The sequence below is a fragment of the Neoarius graeffei genome, chromosome 3 (assembly GCF_027579695.1).
Source record: "Neoarius graeffei isolate fNeoGra1 chromosome 3, fNeoGra1.pri, whole genome shotgun sequence".
NCBI classification, from domain to species: Eukaryota; Metazoa; Chordata; class Actinopteri; order Siluriformes; family Ariidae; genus Neoarius; species Neoarius graeffei.
The window spans coordinates 48,186,295-48,205,988 of record NC_083571.1 but is presented as its reverse complement, the minus strand read 5'-3'; the positions used below and the strand labels follow the sequence as shown (position 1 = coordinate 48,205,988).

Below are 19,694 nucleotides of genomic sequence, written 5' to 3'. Positions count from 1 at the left end.
GTATACAGTATGTTTTGACGTTTTTGGTATACTATTTGAAAAAAAATAAGTCCTAGATAATCTTGTTTTTTTAAGGTTCTATTTTAAGGTTCTATCTGGCAGCCACTTATCACCAATGACAAACATAGGATGAATTCACAGAAGCGGCCTTGGCCTATTGATATCCATGTTCTATTTAAACTGTGACAGAAAAAAGAGAGAGACACACACTAATATATATATATATATATAAATAAATAAAATGAATCGTTTTTGAGAACCTGAAACACACATCATCCTAGATAAGATCCCAGAGAATATTTTTAAGCAAGCCAGGTTGCAGGAAATGTTTATCCCACAATATCTCTCTCTCAGAGAGAGATATATTGTGGGATAAACATTTCCTGCAACCTGGCTCGCTTACTGGGATCTTATCTAGGATGATGCGTGTTTCAGGTTCTCAAAAACGATTCATTTTTTAAAAAAGTTTAACCTATCATAAAGGAAGATAGCTCGATTGCTTGGAGGGAAGGCAGGGTAGTGAGACAAAGGTATTTTTCATTACAGTAAGATAGTAACTGCCCCGCAGAAAAACAAAGAAAAAAAAATCCAGCTTGCTCTGACCAGCTAGTAGTCTATCTTTTCCAGGTGGTAGTTTCTTAAATAAATAAATAAATAACCCAGACAGACCTTGTCTATGAGGTAGAAACAGTAATTCAGAAACTGAATTGAAAACACAATTTTTTTGTGTTTACACTCGAAAAGAATGTTCCCCAAATTGGTGTGTTCATTTTCTGATGGAATGCTGGTCTTCTTGCATTTAAAGTTACTAATCATATCGCTCAGACACCTGAGATTCTGATTGCACCCCTTGCATTGATGTACTTTGAGTTAGATGTTTACTCTCTGGTTGGGAAACTGAAGTGTAATTATTCTTTGTTTTTAGCAAAGCTGGTTAGTTAAGCTGGCTGGTTTAATTATGTTTTTTGTTTGCTATAAATTGGCCGGCGAGGTGTGTAATTTGTGGCAGCCAGTACAGCCAAGTGAACCTTACCTTGTGGCTGATAGAAGAATGTTTTGATCATACACTGCTTACGAAAGCACAGTGTCATGGTCTTGATAGGTCTGGCACCATATTCAGAGAAACCTGTGCTGAGTAATAAACAAACACTGTCATTTGCGAGCTTGTAGCATGGTCTCAGGGTTTAAACCATGACCTAAAGGTTAGAGCAGCAGCTTTGGGACCAAGATGTTGCTGGTTCAAGTCCCTGGACCAGCAGAAATGGCTGAAGTGCCCTTGAGCAAGGCACCTAACCCCCAACTGCTCCGCAGGCTGCTCTGGTTATGTTGCATGTCGCTCTGGCTAACAGCGTCTGCTAGATGCCTGTGATGTGACGTAATGTAAAACCAAAACTACATTCAACTGGCAAAATAAAGAGGGTGTGAGAATATACAGTAAGTGTGATGAATGAGAAGCCTCCTGTCCAGAAGCTAGGGCTTTTAAATTATCAACAGTCCTCATTAGAAGCCCTTGCTGGATTGACAGGAGTGTGTTAAATCTTAAAGACCAAAATGTGCAGGAATAGGGTTGCGAACCTATGCTGTGGGGAAATGCTTAAAGAGTAACCCTATAAGAAAATTGAATGCCTTTACAAGGGATAGAACAATTAGCCACCCACAAACCCATTTTCTTGAAGAAATTTCTCTTTGCAAGATGAACACTTGATAAAAAACACCTCATATTTTCCAAATTGCTGCTATTTATCATGGATCAGTATTCAGCACAAGTTGACCAACACTTATCAACCAATATCACTTGTAAAGCAACATGGGACAACTTGGGTAGGCTGTGGATTTGACATGGACTGCAAAAACATGCCCTATGTCAAAGGTTCCCAACCTTCTTCCTCAAATTCCCCCCGAGCCCTTTCTGAGATGGAGTAGGTATGTTAGAGCAAGGGGAAAAAAAAAAAAAAAAAAACGTGCAGGACGACCATTACTCCAGGATTGAGGTTGGGAACTTGTGTCTTAGAGAAAGATTAAAGTGCATATCCTGGACCAAATTCGTTTTTTTTTTTAATATGAAAGTATCCAGAAGGGTAATTTTGCACAAGGCCATCTGTCTACAGCAGAAAAAAAATAAAACACGTTTGGAAAAATCCCAAGGGAGTCTGGAGCCAGATTCGTGACGTTACCTGCGGAAGCGCCAGCAGGCTGCGAGAGCTTGCACGGTTTCAGTGCACAGCCTGTGTAGACCAAGTTTAGCAGCTAGTGATTTTGCATTGAAATATGGAATTGTCACCTGAGCGCAATGATACTTCACCTTTAGATGAAGAATGTAATATTGCTACACCCTCCTACGATACATCTGTTAACCATTTTAATAATTACACGATAACGTTGAAGAAATTTGCAGAAAACCACCAGGTCATTTTCTCATAAACAAACCAGCGCTGATGTAGGATTCAGAGGGAGGCGTCCCGCACGTGACGTCACGAAAATCAATGTTTGCCGGGAAATCCAAATGCCAAGTTTTTTCAGAGGCGGACCAATTCGCCTCAAATGACTTGATTTCAACTGAATTTTTCTGGTATTGCGCAAGATAAAAAAAAAAAATTGCACAAAATGCAAAAATGTGACAGATATTTGACCAAAGTTTAATACAAAATAGGAGAATTACATTAATCTTGCTCCTGAATTTACCCGGGATATGCACTTTAAGAGTAAAGCAGAACCCAACAGGTTTCCATTTCAGAAAAGGTTCCATGTAGAACTGATTAAGAAGGGGTAGAACTGTTAACCACACCCCCAAAATAAATAAATTAATGCTTGAGGAATCCATTTTAACCCCTTCCTCAATTGGTAGCTGGACGCTTACATAATAAACCTAAAAATACTCTTAGCCACTTCTCTCATACCCCTTTCCCACCAACAGGGAACGGATTCCGTTCTTGTTCACGCAGCAAATTTTGAATCGTTTGGTGCATTTCGACCAAAAATAAACGGGTTCGGAACCCAAGAAGTTGGTTCCTAGCTGGAACCAAAATACAGCTGGTTTTTCCAGCACGTACCATGTCGACATTAGTAGTTTGGAGAGGAAGCGGAGTGCAGCAATGACAAATGGACACAGAAAAGATGGAACAAAAACATCTGTGATGACCTGCAAGCTTTTGTTTGGTTATCGATGCGTTCCGCCATCTTACTACTACGGTTTACTCCTGTTGTCAGTTGTGCAATGCCCTCCGTTCACAACAGTTCTACCCAAAATTGGTGAAAAAGTGGGCCGGTTCACTAGCTGGCATCAAGGTTCAAAGAATCCTGAATGGAACTGGTTCAAGAACCCGTTGCCTTTTGGTTAAAAAGGGGTATCAGACAGTCGCCTTGTTTGAGGTGAAATTTTTGTTCGTTCCAAATTTCTACTATTTAAGATTAGTGCAGCATTAGTAGTTGGAGGACGGCCCCATATGGACAGTTGAAAGTCACACTTGGAAGACGCTCTGGACACTTACAGTAATGCTTTTATGGCTGAGGACTACAGTTGGCTTGCTAACTTTAGGACTGCAGTCATCATGAACAGTTTTGCACTCAAGTTTCCATCAATGAAGAGTTTATAACATCAGCGAAACTGACTTCATGTTAAAACTGTTAAAATCACATTGTCTTATCACCCAAATGAGGATGGGTTCCCCTTCAGGTTTCTTCCTTCTGTCATGTGAGGGAGTTTTTCCTTGCCACCGTCGCCACAGGCGTGCTCATTGGAGATAGATTAGAGATAAAATTAAATCATGTTTAAAGTCATTCAAATTCTGTAAAGCTGATTTGCAACAATGTCTATTGTTAAAAGCGCTATACAAATAAACTCGACTTGTTAGTAGAATTTTCCCAACACTTCACCAAAAGGTTAGCAAATGGCACAAAGCATCCTGAGACGACAGTGGATTGGACTGACAGTCGACTGGAACCATACCCTGCTCCACCATACCCTGCGGGTTGTCCATGTAGTTTACACACCAAGTAGGGATGTGTTTGGCATTGAACCCGTCGAACAAACATTCTGAAGAGCTGAGAAATGTTGCACAAAACGTCTATCGTTTTTATTGAAATTTATTACAGAACAAAAAGAAAACGAGTGAAGTAGAACGACAGCAACAAACATGTCTCTGAAGCTCAGACTTCCACTGAATGTCACTAGACTCAACAAACCAAGACAAAACAAAACAAAAAAAAATTAAAAGAATACACTGTACAAACTAAACTTTTTTTTTTTTGATGGGTGATCTGAGACCTCAGACTTACTCACCGCATAAAACCAGTTTAGAATCAAATCCAGCTGAACTTTACAACTGAAATAGTGAGTGATGCTGCCACTGACTGGTTAGGAATGGAAGTGCAACAATCAGGAATCTATTAAAGCCTGTGGATGGAAGGAAGGAAGGAAAAAAAGAAAAATCACTGAGACTTGTATTAGGAAAAATGTGGAATGGCGGAAAAAGTAGCTGTGTTCTGAAGAGGATCTGATTTCTCGTTTGTACATTTATTTTATTTATTCGCCCGAGATTTGTGAATTTAACAGAATGCATGCATGCTGCGTGTGGCGTAATTTTAGACACCCACATATTTCAGCGTAAAGTCTGTATTTGCATAAGAGCGAGCGGTTTAAGAGTGGTCCCCGTTAGTGCTGTCTCCATCGTCCTCTCCTTCCTCCTGTTCTCCTTCATCCTCCTCTTCGTCTTCCTCCCTTCCCCGACTCTTGATCTTTATGGGTGCACACACAAAAAATGTAATTCAAACTCGTATCCAATTTTTGTTCTCCCCCCCCCCAAATTCTCTCCACTACACACCTCATCTTCCTCCAAATCAACCTCTTCTTCGTAGTCGTTCATTTCCACGTTCTCTCGATCCTTTTTCACGCTGGGATGCTGGGGGGATGTCTCCTCCGCTTTAATGCTCTTCACCTCTAAACATATGAATTCATCGCAACATTCAACACCACAATTTATATATATACACTACCGTTCAAAAGTTTGGGGTCACCCAGACAATTTTGTGTTTTCCATGAAAAGTCACACTTTTATTTACCACCATAAGTTGTAAAATGAATAGAAAATATAGTCAAGACATTTTTCTGGCCATTTTGAGCATTTAATCGGCCCCACAAATGTGATGCTCCAGAAACTCAATCTGCTCAAAGGAAGGTCAGTTTTATAGCTTCTCTAAAGAGCTAAACTGTTTTCAGCTGTGCTAACATGATTGTACAAGGGTTTTCTAATCATCCATTAGCCTTCTGAGGCAATGAGCAAACACATTGTACCATTAGAACACTGGAGTGAGAGTTGCTGGAAATGGGCCTCTATACACCTATGGAGATATTGCACCAAAAACCAGACATTTGCAGCTAGAATAGTCATTTACCACATTAGCAATGTATAGAGTGGATTTCTGATTAGTTTAAAGTGATTTTCATTGAAAAGAACAGTGCTTTTCTTTCAAAAATAAGGACATTTCAAAGTGACCCCAAACTTTTGAATGGTTGTGTGTGTGTGTGTGTGTGTGTGTGTGTGTGTGCGCGCGTGTGTATATATAGTGCTGTCAAAAATGTCGCGTTATTAACGCGTTAACTTGACTCAATTTTAACGGCGATAATTTTATCGCGAGATTAACGCTCTGTGACATGATGTAGGTTTTTCATAAGCTTTTGAAACTGCCAGGAACTTGGAACAGAGACTTTGCTTAGAAAACCGATAGCAGCTAGACTGTAATGCCACGCCCCGCACAGCCAGAGTCCTCTGCCCTCCTCCCCCAAAGAACCAGCGTGGGCAGGGCGCGCTAGTAGAGATGGGATTTATGGCTCTTTGATGGGATCCGCATCTTTGTGATCCGTTCTTTGAAAAGAGCCGTTCAAAAGACTGGCTCATTTGGCTCTTTTTAAATATTTATTCAGTTTTAAGAAGACAGCGTCTAAAGAAGCCAGATCCCTTTGAACTGTAAACTCAATGCTATCCCAGAAATCCTTCCTGTAACATGCAAATTTGGCCGCCTCTGATTGGACAGCGCGACGCATCAACAGGCAGAAAGTGTAAAAGTACAAAATGTGTTAAGTGAGCTGAAACAGTAAAGATCAGATTCAATGCAATATTTATCAATGAACAACTTAAAGTTAATATAATAGTGTACTTTATATTATAATCAAGCATGTCAAGCCTACCGTCACTGTATAACCTGTCTCTCTGAGTTGTAGACTAACTCAAGCAGTACATCACTTCACTCATGGTTCTTTTGCTAGCCCCGGTGTTCGGCTTAGGCAGCTGGGCCATAGAAGGTTCACGCTGCACGCTGCATGCTGCACGCTACACGCGTGTAAAGAAAAGTGGACAAACGTAGCATGACTTGCTCTGGGCCATAGAACGGCGTTCACGTTGCACGCTGCACACTTCACGTGTGAAGCGAGAAATGAACATGCACACTTTTTTCTAGGCGTGAAGACGGAAATTCCAGTCAATGCATGCGGTCACCGCCGCGCCAGCCAATCAGAACGGGTCTAGGGAGATAACTCTATGCTTTCAGGGGAAAACTTCAGAAAAAATATAATTGAATGGTATAATTGAAAAATAGTTCTTCATCGGGATTGTCAAGCAGATTATAGAATGTTCGGTGAAATTCACCACGGGTTTCTCTCAGAAGGAAGTGTTCTCGGCTCCAAATTCTGTTCCTTTTTCTCTTCCTCTGTCTCAGTAAAAGCAGAATGAGGCAATCGTCGTCATCCGAAGAGTCCATATTGTTGGTTACTCGGTCAAAGTAGAACAGACGCAACACGTGAACATCCAAGCATGAAGTTTAATGGCCCAGGGTCCGGTTCTTCACGTGAACGTGTAGCATGCAGCGTGAACCTTCTATGGCCCAGCTGCCTTAGGTTTCACTTTGCAGTGGCTGTGTCAAGACACGTTATGCTTTGCAATACAAAGCAAGCCCATTCACTTTTTTATGCTGATAAGAGAATTACAATGGTTTTTCATGTGACAAAAATGTGCGATTAAATTGCGATTAATCGCGAGTTAACTATGACAGTCGCGACATTAATTGCGATTAAATATTTTAATCGCTTGACAGCACTTATATATATAAATAAATAAACAACTCCACACATTTCAGGAGTGACTTACGATATCAGATTTTTCAAATCAAAAGTTTACATACACTTTGTCTGGATTTGGTAGCATTGCCTTTTACTTTTGCTCACTCCTCCTGACAGAACTGGTGTAACTCGGTCGAGGTTTTAGGCCTCTTTGCTCAGATGTGCTTTTTCGGTTCGGCCCACAAATTTTCGATGAGATTCGGCTTTGTGATGGCCATTCTGATATTTTCACTTTGCTGGGGTCTTTGCAGGTATGTTTAGAATCACTGTCCTGCTGGAAGAGCCCGTCGTGACCAAATTTTAACTTTCTGGCTGATGTCTTGAGGTTTTGCTTCAGTATTTCTAGATACCCATTCTTTTTTTCCCCATGATGCCATCTGGTTTTCTGAAGCTTACCAGTCCCTTTTGCAACATGCCCATCACAACACTCTCCCACTCCCCCACATCTATCTTGATGCTGCCAACCCCATGCTTCACAGTTTGCATTAAAGGCTCACCTCCAAAAGGCTTTTCCCTCCATTTATAACCCTGATCATTATGGCTAAACAATTACATTTTTGCCCTCCAAAGACTTGGCCTTTTCTGTTCTTCGAGTATGTGCACTTTCTTTACATAACAGATTTTCAGGCCATGGTGACATAGGACTTAATGTCTCCAAGTCCTTCAAAAAGTTCCCTTGATGCTGTCTTGGGGTTCAGTTGTACCCTTCGGATCAAAGTTCATGCATCTCTGGGAGTGAAATTGTGTCTCCTTCATGAATAATGCAGTGTCTGTGTGATCCTAAGATTTTTGTGGCTACTGCCTCATAGAGGCGAAGTCACCATCATTGTGTTCTAAGAACGAGTCTAACAATAGCGCACTGTGCATAAGCATTACAAATCACCAGAACGGCGGATCGTGATCTTGCGATAAGAACAGTTGATTTCGCGTTATCAAAGGTACACAAGAATGAGTGGCAAAGCCACTATGTCATCGTGTTATAAGAATGAGTGCAACAATAGCGCAACTTCGTAACCAATCAGCACTTATCCTGATCAAGTTCGATTACCCGTTCTACTTCTTGATAAACTTTGTAACCAGTCAGAAACAGAAACGAAATAAGCGAAACCTCATTATAACGTCGTCATATCAGAAGATAACTGGCAGATAAAAAGATAAACGAAATTCACCTCGTGGTTCGCCAAGTATACTGATATCAAGTGGTGTTTATTTGAAGAAAAATTACCTTTTGATTATCACAGCTTTTGTTTGGTCCTTCTGAAAGGTCAAATGAAAGGTTTTGAGAGTTTTTTTTTTTTTTTAGCTTTTTGGCAGATATTTACACCAAGAATTCCAGCCAATCAACAAAAACTTGAGAAGGCAGTGAAGACAACGTTGGAATCTTTCGAGCAATCCACTTGGCTTGCAATTACAAAAGTCCTACGTGGGAATAAATCAGCTGCTTCGAGAAAACTAAAAAGTTAAAAGTATAATTGGTCAAAAAAAAAGCGATTCACTTTTATTTTTGAGTCTTTACACTACACTTGTGAAACAAAATGTGCTCATTCATACCAAATAATGCGAAAAACAATTCATGAACAAGTGCTTTCTTACGATTTTGAAAATACGGTGGTCCTTGAAAGTTTGTGAACCCTTTAGAATTTTCTATATTTCTGCAGAAATATGACCTAAAACATGATCAGATTTTCACACAAGTCTTAAAAGTAAATAAAGAGAACCCAGTTAAACAAATGGGAGAAAAATATTATACAACCCCGATTCCAAAAAAGTTGGGACAAAGTACAAATTGTAAATAAAAACGGAATGCAATAATTTACAAATTTCAAAAACTGATATTGTATTCACAATAGAACATAGACAACATATCAAATGTCGAAAGTGAGACATTTTGAAATTTCATGCCAAATATTGGTTCATTTGAAATTTCATGACAGCAACACATCTCAAAAAAGTTGGGACAGGGGCAATAAGAGGCTGGAAAAGTTAAAGGTACAAAAAAGGAACAGCTGGAGGACCAAATTGCAACTCATTAGGTCAACTGGCAATAGGTCATTAACATGACTGGGTATAAAAAGAGCATCTTGGAGTGGCAGCGGCTCTCAGAAGTAAAGACGGGAAGAGGATCACCAATCCCCCTAATTCTGCGCCGACAAATAGTGGAGCAATATCAGAAAAGAGTTCGACAGTGTAAAATTGCAAAGAGTTTGAACATATCATCATCATCTTCAGTGCATATCATCATCAAAAGATTCAGAGAATCTGGAAGAATCTCTGTGCGTAAGGGTCAAGGCCGGAAAACCATACTGGGTGCCCGTGATCTTCGGGCCCTTAGACGGCACTGCATCACATACAGGTATGCTTCTGTATTGGAAATCACAAAATGGGCTCAGGAATATTTCCAGAGAACATTATCTGTGAACACAATTCACCGTGCCATCCGCCGTTGCCAGCTAAAACTCTATAGTTCAAAGAAGAAGCCGTATCTAAACATGATCCAGAAGCGCAGACGTCTTCTCTGGGCCAAGGCTCATTTAAAATGGACTGTGGCAAAGTGGAAAACTGTTCTGTGGTCAGACGAATCAAAATTTGAAGTTCTTTATGGAAATCAGGGACGCCGTGTCATTCGGACTAAAGAGGAGAAGGACGACCCAAGTTATCATCAGCGCTCAGTTCAGAAGCCTGCATCTCTGATGGTATGGGGTTGCATTAGTGCGTGTGGCATGGGCAGCTTACACATCTGGAAAGACACCATCAATGCATGAAAGGTATATCCAGGTTCTAGAGCAACATATGCTCCCATCCAGATGACATCTCTTTCAGGGAAGACCTTGCATTTTCCAGCATGACAATGCCAAACCACACACTGCATCAATTACAGCATCATGGCTACGTAGAAGAAGGGTCCGGGTACTGAACTGGCCAGCCTGCAGTCCAGATCTTTCACCCATAGAAAACATTTGGCGCATCATAAAACAGAAGATACGACAAAAAAGACCTAAGACAGTTGAGCAACTAGAATCCTACATTAGACAAGAATGGGTTGACATTCCTATCCCTAAACTTGAGCAACTTGTCTCCTCAGTCCCCAGACGTTTACAGACTGTTGTAAAGAGAAAAGGGGATGTCTCACAGTGCTAAACATGGCCTTGTCCCAACTTTGAGATGTGTTGTTGTCATGAAATTTAAAATCACCTAATTTTTCTTTTTAAATGATACATTTTCTCAGTTTAAACATTTGATATGTCATCTATGTTCTATTCTGAATAAAATATGGAATTTTGAAACTTCCACATCATTGCATTCCATTTTTATTTACAATTTGTACTTTGTCCCAACTTTTTTGGAATCGGGGTTGTACTTGGTCATTTATTTATTGAGGAAAATGATCCAATATTACATATCTGTGAGTGGCAAAAGTATGTGAACCTTTGCTTTCAGTATCTGGTGTGACCCCCTTGTGCAGCAATAACTGCAACTAAACATTTCCAGTAACTGTTGATCAGTCCTGCACACCAGCTTAGAGGAATTTTAGCCCATTCCTCCATACAGAACAGCTTCAACTCTGGGATGTTGGTGGGTTTCCTCACATGAACTGCTCGCTTCAGGTCCTTCCACAATATTTTGATTGGATTAAGGTCAGGACTTTGACTTGACCATTCCAAAACATTAACTTTATTCTTCTTTAACCATTCTTTGGTAGAACGACTTGCGTGCTTAGGGTCGTTGTCTTGCTGTATGACCCACCTTCTCTTGAGATTCAGTTCATGGACAGATGTCCTGACATTTTCCTTTAGAATTCGCTGGTATAATTCAGAATTCATTGTTCCATCAATGATGGCAAGCTGTCCTGGCTTAGATGCAGCAAAACAGGCCCAAACCATGATACTACTACCACCATGTTTCACAGATGGGATAAGGTTCTTGTGCTGGAATGCAGTGTTTTCCTTTCTCCAAACAGAACACTTCTCATTTAAACCAAAAAGTTCTATTTTGGTCTCATCCATCCACAAAACATTTTTCCAATAGCCTTCTGGTTTGTCCACATGATCTTTAACAAACTGCAGACGAGCAGCAATGTTCTTTTTGGAGAGCAGTGGCTTTCTCCTTGCAACCCTGCCATGCACACCATTGTTGTTCAGTGTTCTCCTGATGGTGGACTCATGAACATTAGCCAATGTGAGAGAGGCCTTCAGTTCCTTAGAAGTTACCCTGGCGTCCTTTGTGACCTCGCCGACTATTACACGCCTTGCTCTTGGAGTGATCTTTGTTGGTTGACCACTCCTGGGGAGGGTAACAATGGTCTTGAATTTCCTCCATTTGTACACAATCTGTCTGACTGTGGATTGGTGGAGTCTAAACTCTTTAGAGATGGTTTTGTAACCTTTTCCAGCCTGATGAGCATCAACAACGCTTTTTCTGAGGTCCTCAGAAATCTCCTTTGTTCGTGCCATGATACACTTCCACAAACATGTGTTGTGAAGATCAGACTTTGATAGATCCCTGTTCTTTAAATAAAACAGGGTGCCCACTCACACCTGATTGTCATCCCATTGATTGAAAACACCTGACTCTAATTTCACCTTCAAATTCACATACTTTTGCCACTCACAGATATGTAATATTGGATCATTTTCCTCAATAAATAAATGACCAAGTATAATATTTTTGTCTCATTTGTTTAACTGGGTTCTCTTTATCTACTTTTAGGACTTGTGTGAAAATCTGATGATGTTTTAGGTCATATTTATGCAGAAATATAGAAAATTCTAAAGGGTTCACAAACTTTCAAGCACCACTGTAAATATAGTTCACAGCACTGTATTTTGAACACAAGACAGTAAACAAACTTGGTAACCAAAAGTACTACGAGCCCTGATGCTACTCACAGCTTGGTGATGCTTGCAAGAGATGAGGCGAGTGTAATTGATAACATGTACATATGCTATATTTACTTTGTATTTATTAATGTCGGAAATACGCTCCGTATAACATGTATTTATTATTTTGAAAACCCACCAGCCGACTGATCTGGCACGTTTTAATTGCGCGACACTAATGACGTAAATCATGGCGCAGCGGAGTAGTGTCTCAAAGCTTTTTTTTTTTTAATTTTACCAATGAGCTCACTATATAGTCCTCTCTATAGAATTCCCTTGATAGTGCGTAGGGAGTAGTGAATGAGTGAGTGATTTCAGACACAGGGATAGTGTGGTTCACTATAAACAACCAAAGTGGGATCATCTTCATGGCAATATTGCGGAGTGTGTGTGTGTGTGTTGGGTACCTGATTTCTTGTTGTGTTCCCTTTCCATTCTCTCCAGGCTCTCCAGCAGGTAGTCCACTTTGTGTTTGATTTGAGTCAGCTCCTTCTTAATGGTTTGCAGATCATCAGCTCTCACTAAATACACACAAACAGACACGTCTCAATAGAAAACTTGGGAGTAGTGGACAAAACCATGGCACTTTTCCAATACGCAAACACTAATTGTGATTGGGACTCTGTGTGTGTGTGTGATGAAGTACTAACTGGTGCGGGAGGTTCTCTGGCTGCTCTTGGTGGAGAAGCTGCTCTTGGCACGGCGGCTGCCGCTCACGCTGACCCGCGGCCGCTTCGTGGGAATGACTGCGCGGGAGAGGGGAGGAGGGGGAGGAGGCACCCGCGAGGGGTACGTATACACCCTAACACCACACACACACAATGATGTTTCAACATTAAAACATTATTTTATTATAGAGGTGTGAAGTGTTGTAATTAAGAGAATAATAGGCCGCAATTTTTTTTCCAAGTTGAAGCTAATTTTTACTCGTAGTAGGGTACAATTGCTGGGTTGCATCCGATGTCACATCCGCCTCATTAAGCTACGGTCACACTACAGCTCCTGATGGGTTACCGATAAAAATGAGGCATTTTGGTGGCGATATACATGTGAGCTAAAAGTTGTGATCACACAGCAGGTGAACACTTAACTGTTACGCCTTTGCGTGCTTGACTCTGGCGCAGCTCAAGCGGCTGCACGCACTCATGGAGCACGTTGCGGGCGCGCTTGGGACCCGGTCATTATGGGAAACACCTGACGCTGATTCGAGTGCAAATCACCATGCACAGATCTGGATGCTGTTTTCACAGAAGCTCTGCGAAGTATCACGGTCATGTTTGTTTCTAGCCATGTTTAGACTCTGCTTTCTGTTTTGCTTTTGTAAAGATCACGCCTGCTAGTAAACACTCTTCCTGCATTTAGATCTGTCTACCTTGCAGTGTCCTGATCCCCAGATCTTTAACCCAGCCACATATAAAAAGTTGTTTGCCTCCATGCTCTTCCAGGTTTTCATCTGTGTCCCCATGTAGAACGATGTCTGCAGCACCAGGTAATTTGAAATGTTGGGGAAATCAACGGAGGGATAATTTTCCAACTCGTAAGGAAAAAAAAAATCCTTTTGTTAGCGTGTAAGGATCTAATCCCATTGAGTGGTTTCTATATCCACTTCTTTTGAGTGTACTTCTTGGTTTTAATAACTTGCTTGTTTGCTGGACACAAACATGGCAATAAGTTCTTGTGTTAATGGACCAGACTCCACTTTTGGATCATTAATCCCTTTTGACTGAGAATGGCCTGCATGCATGGCTTTATGTTGGCTTCTGGCACATTCAGACAGTTTTAAATACAATACCTACAATTAAAAAGTTTGTTTTTATTGCATTTATTTAATTCCTGGGCTCCCATCTGTAACAGGGACTGATGTTGCATCCCATTAATACACTTGACAGTAGATTATTAGACTCTATTAGACTAGAGAGCCAAAACAACTGGGGATCTTTTTTAATGGGCCTCGACTTGTTACAAGTATGAATAGGTGGGCCTCAAAGCAGATAATATCAAGAACTCCTGTCTCAAACACTTGACCACCAGACATCGAAATGATCTTTATTTACATAAAGATAAATGGGTTTTTATCCAGCACTTATTTAAAAGTGTGCGTTTATTTACTAACACATTTTACACTCATTGGGAGCTCTGCTTTTAGGCACTGCCTAAATATATATCCATTATCTATATTAAACATTTCAGAAGCATCATGTCAGTGTAGCATCATTACTTTTCGATGAAATTTTAATCAAATATCTGTTACAGTCTAAAATCTGTAGCAGTTAAATGAAGTTTACATGCATAGAACTACTTTATAAATAACTGATGGTACAAACCAATTATGAAACATTGATATCCTGATGGGTGGAATCTCTTCTAAGATGATCCCACCCCTATCCACAGGTCGTAAGGATGCACTGAATGGTTTGATGGGGATGAAAGTAATGTAACTCATTCTGTGCTCTTCACACACACCAGATTTTGTCCCAGTTGGAAAGTCTGGCAGCTTGTGGTGGCCAAACACTTTACAAAGACACTTCATTGTTTTTCCTGTCATTTGTCAACCGTCTGTACACAGAGGTGGACAGTAACGAAGTACATTTACTTGAGTACTGTACTTAAGTACACTTTGAGTATATGTACTCCACTTAAAGGGCTGATGACACGAACATGACTCTATGCAATTTCTTAAATAAACTATACAACATGGCAAACATGTTAGGTTTCTGCTATAATTACGTGAAAAGAAGCTGTTGTTATGCGAATATCCAACTTTTAATTGCACAGCGCAAAAAAACTGGGTCCGTGGCTCACGGCCATGTTGTGACGTCAGCGGAAGAACACGCTGCGGTTCACTGGCTGTTCTACTCTTGTTCTACTCAATGGAAATGGCGCATGAAAACGCCGGTGAACTCTCTAGTGCTAGCTCTTCCTCTTCTGGGAGTCTAGAATTGTGTTGATCTCTTCCGAATAGAATCTATGATAGCCTACCCTCTTTACCCTTTGCCTCTCGTTGCTAGGCGTCAGTTACATGAAAGCCGCAAGCTTTCACAAGCAAATACATGACTGATATCACGCCGACTTTATGATTACATTTATGATTATCATGTAGAATCTATAGCTCTACGCACCTTTATCTTATGTCGTTTCACAACACATGTTCTGACAGGAGGACTGTCTTTGGATCCGGCATAGCTACTAGTAGACCCCCTCCGGAATACTGGCAGTGTTGCCAGATTGGGAGGAATCCCGCCCAGTTGGGAGGTTTCAAGTGCATTTTGGTGGGTTTTGAACATATTTTGGGCTGGAAAACATCAGCAGTATCTGTTGCCAGATACTGCTGACGTTTTCCAGCCCAAAATATGTTCAAAACCCACCAAAATGCACTTGAAACCGCTCAACTGGGCGGGAAACCTCCCAATCTGGCAACACTGTGTAGGCACTGCTGATGGTAGTAACACACGTTTGTGCTGAACTGAACACCCAAGAGATTCTTTTAAGCTGGGAAGGGTGTCAAAGCAATCCAAATCGAAGTGTTCAGAGCACAGGACGGATGCTGGTGAGGGCTCCCACTTGTCACGAGTGCGCCTGACTTGCTTCACCCACTTCGCATGCAGCTCGGGATCTCTGGGAAACTTGAATAAACTTACCCCATCCTTGTAGGTTTTGGAGCAAAAGCCGGCAACACAACACGAAGGCATAATAACTTTATATATATATATATATATATATATATATATATATATATATATATATATATAAATAGTAATAATGTATAATAATAATACTAATAATGACAAACTGAACACCTGTCGCATCAACAACAAACTGGTAAGTTAGGAGGAAGGTTCTTTCGCTGACGTCATATAGCTCCTCCTTCTCCTGGGTGCTGCAGCCCTGTCAAATTTGCTCAAATAGCCGCGTTTTTTATCATAACTTGTAAAATAGGCGCCTTCGTGAATTAATATATGGATCATCGGGAATTACTTTTTATGTTATAAAACATCGCCAAAGATGTCAAAAACGTGTCATCAGCACTTTAAGTATTTTTTTGGCAACTTATGACTTTAACTTCACTACATTTCTATCAAGGTCCTCATTACTATGAAGCGGCTTTGAAAGTGGAATTTCTCTCTTTTCTTTTCTAAAACATGGTGTTTTTTTCGCAGGTGACACTGAGACAGCCCATCAGTAATCACTAGGGTCATGTCCATAGACTCTATAAAATCAAGTTCAGTGATTTCTCAGCAGCATTAATTTAACATGATCAGTTGATGGCAGAATGGAAGGAGGCGGTTCTTCTGGGGAATGCATGCACTCATGTTTCAAGTTTTCTGAAAGGAATAAAGAGTCGTTTTGTTTTAAATGTTTGCTATGTTTGCCTAAAACGGAGCAAAGCACAGCCTACAAAACTTGCCGTCCAACCTGCGGAAGCATATTGAGGTACGCGTATATAAACATTTTATTCCAACAGAAAGCTTGTAATGAAGTCTGTGCTTTTAGAGCTAGCGATAACGCTGCAATAGCTATGCAGTCTGGGTAGTCAAATGACTTTCTATGGATTTACCCGCCAAGTTACCATCGCCTTGTCCATGGCTAACGTTAACACATAGCTAGTTAACTTGGACACTGTTAGCTAGCATATAACAACGGAGTTATGCTAAGATGAATAACGTTAACTTATCTGAAGTCCTTTCAGAAATCTGTTTTAGCATAATCTTGCCAAATAAACAGAATGGAGAAATCTCTTTTTTTCTAGTAACGTTAACTACCCAATAGGAGTTTGAAGAGAGTTTGCTAGCATGTCAGGTGGAGCTTCACTGACTAGCTAGCTTAACATTAAACCACCATGATTCCACAGGCAGATTCATATGTGCATGAATACATACACTTACACGCACATACGCGAGACCTGTGAGATGGACAGTATTGTACTAGTCAGTCACAAAAAATTGTTGGAATTTTTTGTTTTGATGTCAGATGATGGTCTTGCATTTTTTTTGTCTTGCTTAAAGCACTGTTGCTGTTGAGCAGTTATTAAACTCGAGGTGTGGATCTGGGTTTTAATCAGGTTGGATTGCCATTTTTATTTTCTGAGCAAGCTGCATTTACAGCTATTCCACTGTCTTCCTGATGAACATACACATACATGTGTGCACACACTGGCGGAGCTGGGTCAGAACCCTACCATGCTGCTTTGTGGGGGTGGGGAGGAGTGTTACAATAAATAATAATAATGCCACTGGCTCTTTTTCAGTTCAGTTGTGTTTCATTTTGTAACGTTCTACCAGGCGTTTATTCGACAGGTTCTACAAGCTGGTCAGTAAATCCAGTCGGTTGCTTCAGAGGCATTAGGTTTTGTAAGCGTTGTGGCAATAATACAATGATGTGTTGACAGAAAATGTACTTTTAATACTTAATTATTTTAAAAAGCAAGTACTTCAGTATTTAACTTACGTAAAAATTTGACTGTACAACTTTCACTTGTATCGGAGGAACATTTGACCAGTGGGATCTGTACTTTGACTTCATTACTTAAGTTGGGGACTTTGTCCACCTCTGTATAACTCAACATCTAGAAAGTGGGAATGGATTTTTTTTTTTTTAAACAGCTCAGTCGAAAGGTTACACAGCAAGAGGGATGGGCGAGGATTTTGACTGCAGTTTTGGTTCAAATGAAAGTGCATATTTGGTCAGACAAGACTGAAAACGTGAACTGTAGTCGCAATGCATAAACTATTAAACAGATAAACAAGATTCAGTAAAAACGGGGGGGGGGGGGGGGAAGGGGAGTATTCACCTGTCATAGTAATCTCTCTGGAAGTCATAGTCTAGCTCAAACGAAGAACTGTAGAAAAAAAAATGGAGAAAAGGAAAGTGTTAACTCTATACAGCAGCATTAAAAGTGTATGTAATGCTTCTAAACCACACTATTTTCCTTGTAAAAAGCAACAAACATGTTGATTGACCATGTGTTTTCGAACCATAGCTGATCCAAAAGGCCATAAACTGATGGGAACTCAATAAGACCAGCTGATTTTCACGGAATCTGCCAAGACTGAACCGGAAGATCCCGAAGGGGTGTGTGATGTCACACGTGTCACAAAGATCCAGGTGTCAATTTTGTTCATGTGCGCAGCAGTGGTTACACCAGTCTCGATGTGGAATCACGGTTTGGAGAGAATTCTGATAGTGATTCTTATACATGTATGTAGGATGAAGGGGCAGAAGATTATCAAGGATATTCCAGAGTAAATGGTTATCTTTTCGAGCCCCCAAGACGAGAAAGTGCCAGTTCATGACAGTCTTCCTCTGTAGCGTGTGAGAGATGGAGAGATAGAGATCGAGAGATGTGCAGAACGCGATGGTTACCCTTCATCATGTTTTCCTGAACAAAACTAAAAACAAATCGAATCTCGCAATATTGCAATCTGAGAGCATTTAACACGTTTCGGTTAATAATTAATGATTGTGCGCATGCAGTTTTCTTCCTATTATCAGATATGATAAGATCGGATGTCACGAGCGTGTAAATGTTGCTCATAATCCTGCATCTGGTGCACTGTGTGTGTGTGAGAGAGAGATATAATGGGGGAAATCGACAAACTGTCCAAATTGTCAGATCAAATGTCATTTATTAAATAAATGGGTTTCTTTTTCCTCCAGTAATTCCCATGTGGTCGTTCTGGTGGTGGTGGACACTTGATGAATCAGATTTATTAGTAGTAGTAGGTGACACGAAATCTGCAAACTTCACCCGCTGTCGCTTTAGATTAGTGTCATTTCTCGGGAATTCGTGAACTGAATGTCCTGTCGTATAGGGATTTGAACATCCAAACACAACGCAGCGCTTTCCCATCGTTACTTTTAGGAAAATTCCAACAACGATATCCAATTTCAGCGAGTAAACAAACACGGAGTCAGATGAACCGAAATGACCCAGATAACCGGGGTTCCACGTGTGACATCATGCGAGATCAGCCCTGGGGCGAGGCTGCCTTTTTCCGGGATCCGGAAGCAGCGATTTATCGATAGTTTTGTGCTTGATGATAAAATAATTTATATTTCATTTCCCCCCTGCTTTATTCATTCGTTTTGGTCGTTACTAATGATATTCATTTTAAAGCATTATATTCACTTAAAAAAAAAAAGCCTGAAACGATCCAAACCTGTACATATCTCCTGCTGAGCGCTTGATGGTCTTTGATCTGTGAGGCTTTGGTTCACCAGCCAGGTTAATGTCTGCGAAAGAACGAGATCATTATGTCCACAGAATCAAAAGTAATTTTAGAAATTGAACAATTTTCTTGGTTCATAATCAATAAGGGAAAATGAAAATCCATTAACGCCTGAACGCTGTATAAACAACAGTAATGGTCCTGCACAAATGCCTTCCTGTTCGAGTCACAAGAGAAATTGCAAAGTGGCTTCTGCTGCTAATCACAGCTGTGACAATGACGATGTGGTTTGTGATCAACTTCATTATTGCAACTGACGCCCTTAACACGAGTGCGTTACTGAACTGGGGTACAGCCAAAATCATTTCCAGTGCTACGCTCCGTGTAGCTTTGCACCATTGCACGACAAAACTGGTTGCGCTTTAGAGCACATGCGTTGGATGGATGCATGGATGAGAATACGAGTCCTGAGATGATTACAGAAGCAGTTCTTAGGTACAAGTCTCCCATCTCTGGAGCAAAGATGCCCAACAATAATCC

At 40.6% G+C, this 19,694-nt stretch overlaps 1 protein-coding gene across 1 annotated transcript in view; it reads right to left on the bottom strand.

Annotated features, from left to right (window-relative positions):
• Positions 1-4,049: 4,049 nt before the first annotated feature.
• The window catches only part of LOC132883376 (heterogeneous nuclear ribonucleoprotein C), a 38,378-nt gene continuing 22,733 nt past the window's right edge, over positions 4,050-19,694 (bottom strand). Inside the window, exons 4-9 of the mRNA XM_060916922.1 lie at positions 19,146-19,218; positions 17,777-17,824; positions 12,639-12,790; positions 12,396-12,509; positions 4,821-4,936; positions 4,050-4,734 (exon numbers count right to left, since the gene is read on the bottom strand). Of these exons, the coding sequence (XP_060772905.1) occupies positions 4,636-4,734; positions 4,821-4,936; positions 12,396-12,509; positions 12,639-12,790; positions 17,777-17,824; positions 19,146-19,218 (602 nt within the window). The 3' untranslated portion in view covers positions 4,050-4,635. The remainder of the gene's footprint in view (positions 4,735-4,820; positions 4,937-12,395; positions 12,510-12,638; positions 12,791-17,776; positions 17,825-19,145; positions 19,219-19,694) is intronic.